The following is a 5,183-nucleotide window of genomic DNA, read 5'->3' on the forward strand; positions in this document are numbered from 1 at the left end:
GCTGTGCTGGCCCTACCTACTGGACTGTGTAGATTTGGCCTCAGAGAACGAGCAGCCAGGAACACAACTGTAAGAGTCTGACTCCAACTCGCCCTGGAGCTCCTTTCATATAACACCTTGGATACCGATCCCATATTTCTGAACACAGAACTTTCCAGAACAAATGCACCCAAGTTGGTACTTGCTTTGGGATGGAGCCATTCATGTTCACGCTTGTGTTGAACAGTTTCCCCCTTTGTGGGAGAAAAGGGAAGGATCATGAATTCCTAAAAAGGCTTAAGGAGTCAGAGGTCCATCTCTAATGTTATATAAGCAGTTAGCAACTGCCAAGGAGAACAGACCCTTCACCACACAGTAGCCTGCAAGTGTGCAGGAACTCTTGCACAGTTCTCATAAGTCACCACCATGTTGGGGTGGGCTTTGATTATGTAGTTTCATGAGTACCCATGATGCTCTAAGAAAGGCCAATAAACCCATTGGCTCATCAGACAGCAGGAACAGACCTCATTTCTTTCATCATTGCAATGTCTGGATGTTACTTCATGTCTCCACAGAAAAAGTTACACATCAGAAGCAGAAGTCTAGGCCTTGATGGATCCATAGCAGTGAGGAACTGCAGATGTAAGTGTCTTCAGGTACCCAAGTCTCCCCATCATGTCTCTATGAAAGCTTTCCTTTTATTGCTGGCCTTCTCCATAGCTGCCATTTAATCTTCACTATCCAGGGCCCATGTGTGTCCCAAATGTTTAAGAACATTTTCAAGCTATCGCATATGTATTTCAAAGGACAGGGATCATTAGACCATCAGGTGCCCATGGGGAAGGAGCACCAGATCCCCTGAACTGGAGTTAATGGTTTAAGCCTCCATGTAGGTGCTGGAAATTGAATCCAGATCCTATGTAAGAATAGTCATTGCTCTTAACGACTAAGCCATCTCACCAGGCCCATGCCCCTGTCTCTGGAGCTGTCTTTGGAAGCCTCGACCCTACTGAATGAGGAATGCAGTTGAGTACGAAGCTGACGCAGATTTCAAGAGTCAATAAGTCACTTGGTTTGGACAGTGGTCTGGATGGAATGGACAGGGAGCAGGTATGGATGGTGCAGTTGGTCTGACAAGCATGGGGAAGCAGGCCTGAAGAAGGGGTGGTGTTCAAGAGGGGCGGGGCAGGCTTGTTGCAGGGCAGTGGAAGAAAGGCAAAGAGCACTGTGTGGGACCAGAGTGTGGTCCAGAGTCCCCGTTGATAAGATACTTGAGTTTGGAAGTACTCCATGACTAGCAAAGGGACTTCAAGAAGATAAATGGGCCTGTGGCAAGGCACATTGGCAGGATGACAGTCACCCATCAAATCCCTCAGAAGAGAGATCTGTGACCAGAACGAAATGACAGGATGAAAAGGAGCCTTGGTGCTTCCTGCATGTCACAAGTGATTGTATGAGCGAACCCTGGACACCTAAACACCTAACAGCACTGCTGTGGTAGAGATGAAATGGCATGCAGTCTGGCAATGTACTGGAGTCTTGGAGGATGGAATGGTCAGGCAGGATGGGTCCAGCTTCAGCTGCAAGATGTGACAGAGGTGAATTATAGTCTCCAATTCCACATCCTCTTTCTGGACCCACATATCCTCCAGAGACTCACACTGGCCCATAGACTGAGTCAAGCTGGTGCCAGCAGGGACTACATATGTTAGTCAGGCCATGAAAACTATCCCACGGCACCAGTGGCCAGTGCTGGCCCTCTGTCAGAAGTTGTATGAACGGCGTCAGAGCACTTCATTTGCCCTCGTTCTTCACTGACCATCTAACAGGCAGGAATACAATGAAAACAACAAAGACACTTTTGTGATTTGTCCACTATAATCTCTGGGTTATTTGTTCCCACAGCATAGTGAACCAGAGGCTGACAGACACACAGAAAAAGATCACAACTCATGTTTTTGAGCAGAAGGGAGTGGGTATATGAAGTGAATTAGAGAAGAATCCACAAGCCATGTGAGTGTGTCCATGAAGGATTCACCTGTCTTCTGGAAGCCCATGCTGTAGTAGAGAGTCACAGCACCTCGTTGCAAAAGACCAGTCTCAAGGACAACATCACCATAGTCCTGGTCCCGAGCAAACTGGAGGACAGTTCTGACCAGCGCTTTCGCTATCCCCTGTCCTCGATGCTGTGAGGACACAGACAGACGAAAGAGCTGCAGCTGCTTCCTCCCTAACGGAGGATCCTTGACTGGCCGAGCACCCACTGTGCCCACCACCTGTCCTCCAGACTCTGCCACCCAGAAACCTGAGCCACGAACACTGAGGTAGGACTTGGTGATGTCAGCCATGTCTGTGTGTAAACATTTGGACACATAATTCTTCCAGGGCTTGCTGGCAAGGAACCACAAGAATAGGAACAGAAAGAAGATGCATATAACAGCCAGGAGCCAGGAGCCAGACACCAGGACTATGGCAAGGGGCACCCCAACTAAGAGCACGAGGGTTCGGTGCAGTGTCAGCAAGTGGCGGAAGGCAGTGGGGGCGTGTTCCTCTATGCCCCTGGAGAACAAGTCCACGACCTGTTTGTGGTCCCTCTCCTGGAATTGGCGGATTCGAAAAGAAGCCATGGGAAAACTTCGTCTCAAATCTCAGCATCCACGAGAGACACCAGATCTGTTAATATTGCTGCCTCGTAGCCCTAAAGGAGACAAAGGAAACCAGATGCATCTTCTAAACCTCTACTCACCACCCAGATCCCAGCCTCCAGCCTCACAGGTATTCACAGCCACCCAGGAGCGAGTAGAACACCAACATTGGGAGAAGGTATCAGTTTCCAGAACATTATACCCCGGACTCCTCCCCTGCCAAGTCACGTAAACCTAGGCATGTCAACTTCTCTGAGCCTGTGTGTGCTCATCTACTGACCACGGTAGTGTAATAACTGGTTTCTGGGGTGAACTGGGGGATTTAATACTGCAAACTTGTACAGTCAGTCCTCTTTCCACCTCTCTCCTTACCCAGTTACAGGCTCCCTGATCTGTGGTACATGGACATGGTACCCCGTGGAAGGAAGATGTGGTTCCCAGTTATGCTTCCTCTTCAGGATTTATAAATACCAGAATCCCACGCTCCCGATAGCAAGTTTCCGTAAATCTTCTTCCCCTGGCTAGAAAGATTCAATCCACTAAAGGGCAAGGGTCGAGCCCCAAGCACCCTACCCTCAAACACCCAGGAAGGCAGTGGGACTCTAGACCCCCACCCCCAGAAGCACCAACCTTGTCTCTCTGTCCTCTTAACTGCTACTACAGCCGAGTGTCCAAAATGGCCACAGTCACTGGTGACATCCAGAACCTGCCAGGGCATGCCCCACCTCTGAGGAATAGACTTGGGCTGGTGCCTCAATGGCTGGTTCCTGGATAATCATAAACCAGAGGACAAAGGCTGGAATGTGACAGAGGAGAGAGCTTTTGTCCATTCGCTTTGTGATCCCCACAAGACTGATATGGAGAAGCAAGCTCCATGGTAGCTCTTACTCCTGTGGAAGGCTGCCATCTCTCTTCATGGCTTCTTCACGTTATACCCATCTCTTGCCCAGGATGCTTGGTCCTGCCTGAAGCCCAGGACGTACCTGTTAGGTGACCCTTGGGACAGTGAAACTCTCTCCTTGGGCTCGCCTGGGTAGAGGTCTCATTGGCTAGCACCTAGGTGTTTGGTAACCATAGACCCCCAAGTGAAGGAGTGGGCTTGTGACAAGGCAGGGAGCCAAAGTCCACCTGAGGTTGTGATCCCCGAAGAATTAACCTGGAAGGGAGGGGCGTCTGGGATGGCTCAAAGGCCATCACTCTGGTGGGAGGTTGCTGCTTCTCCTCTTGGCCCTTCTGGCCTACAGCCTGTGTCTTGTCATAGCTGGTCCTCCCCAATGCCAACTTTGGTCTCTGCACACACCTGCTAGGAGGAAATTAGAACCTGAGCCACTCCCTTAGACCTCACTTGTCACAAGCAAGAACCCAGGTCTGTGGGCTCAGGAACCAGAGCCTCAGTGCTGAGTGTCCCCCTACCTCAGAGCTGTGCCTGCTCCTTGGCAATGGGTGTGGGTGGTCCTCAGGGACCTGCTGTCCCCATACTCACCTACGGGCTCTCACTCACCTACCCATTGTTTGGTGGCCAGCACACAACAGACCTGGACAAAGGGTACCTTCGTGAGCTCCAGAGGTGGAGCACCGCACGCCATCCCCACACCTGTCTGCACACAGCCCAGTTTAAAATGTGGACTGGGTTAATGATTTCAGATATTTGATGTGAAAGTAAAAAAAAAAAAAAAAGTTCCACCAAATGGGGACCATTCTAGTGCAAGTCATCACATTTGATGAATGTGTGTGTGTGTGTGTGTGTGTGTGTGTGTGTGTGCGCGCGTGCACACACGCGTGAGCGCTTTGCCTTAAAGGACATTAAAATTCATTAAGGGAAACAAAACAAGACTGAAACCCAGTCAAGCGGCAGAGCAGGAGCTTCTGGGCTTTCCCTGCCCTCTGTGTCTTTACATGTAGAGTGTTCACTGTGGGTTTCTCAAAGCCCAGAACCCTAAATCCCTAGGAGACTTGAAGGTGGGTTGGACTGTGGGCTTTCCTGCCGTTCTGAGCACAGGGTGAGCTTCCTTCAACCAAATGTCATCCTGAGACAATCAAAGCTTCCGAGTTCTCCTCTGCCTCAGCATCCCGGTGTCAGTGACATTTAGCTGACTGGTCTCAAGTTCACTTGTATCTCCTGAAGGTAGGAAGTGTGCGGGTTTTTTTTGTTAAGGATCAGTTCTTTGTCATCTTAAAAAGGTTCAGTCCCCAATAAAAGAACCTCTGGTGGAATCACCATGTCTGACCTTAAGCTGTACTACAGAGCAATTGTGATAAAAATTGCATGGTACTGGTACAGCGACAGACAGGTAGATCAATAGGATAGAATTGAAGATCCAGAAATGAACCCACACACCTATGGTCACTTGATCTTTGACAAGGAAGCTAAAAGCATCCAGTGGAAAAAGGACAGCATTTTCAACAAATGGTGCTGGCACAACTGGCGGTTATCATGTAGAAGAATGAGAATTGATCCATTNTTATCTCCTTGTACAAAGCTCAAGTCTAAGTGGATCAAAGACCTCCACATAAAACCAGAGACACTGAAATTGATAGAGGAGAAAGTGGGGAAAAGCC

At 49.3% G+C, this 5,183-nt stretch overlaps 1 protein-coding gene across 2 annotated transcripts; it reads right to left on the bottom strand.

Annotated features, from left to right (window-relative positions):
* Nucleotides 1–1,658: 1,658 nt before the first annotated feature.
* LOC110317030 (N-acetyltransferase 8) lies at nt 1,659–3,544 on the bottom strand. 2 transcript variants are annotated; one of them, XM_029535198.1, is made up of 3 exons: nt 3,255–3,338; nt 2,997–3,145; nt 1,659–2,677 (listed from the first exon to the last, which is right to left on the bottom strand). In XM_029535198.1, the coding sequence occupies exon 3, from the start codon at nt 2,604–2,606 to the stop codon at nt 1,923–1,925; it is 684 nt and encodes a 227-aa protein (XP_029391058.1). In that variant the 5' UTR covers nt 2,607–2,677; nt 2,997–3,145; nt 3,255–3,338; the 3' UTR covers nt 1,659–1,922. The 2 variants fall into 2 exon arrangements, with proteins under 2 accessions (XP_029391058.1, XP_021047031.1); XM_021191372.1 differs by lacking the exon at nt 2,997–3,145 and having other exon boundaries at nt 1,844–2,677; nt 3,255–3,544.
* Nucleotides 3,545–5,183: the final 1,639 nt, after the last annotated feature.

This window comes from Mus pahari, chromosome 2 (genome assembly GCF_900095145.1).
Source record: "Mus pahari chromosome 2, PAHARI_EIJ_v1.1, whole genome shotgun sequence".
NCBI lineage: Eukaryota > Metazoa > Chordata > Mammalia > Rodentia > Muridae > Mus > Mus pahari.

What these genes read in the sequence shown, in the direction of transcription:
- LOC110317030 (XM_029535198.1), bottom strand. Translation starts at nt 2,606, where the DNA reads ATGGCTTCTTTTCGAATCCGCCAATTCCAGGAGAGGGACCACAAACAG.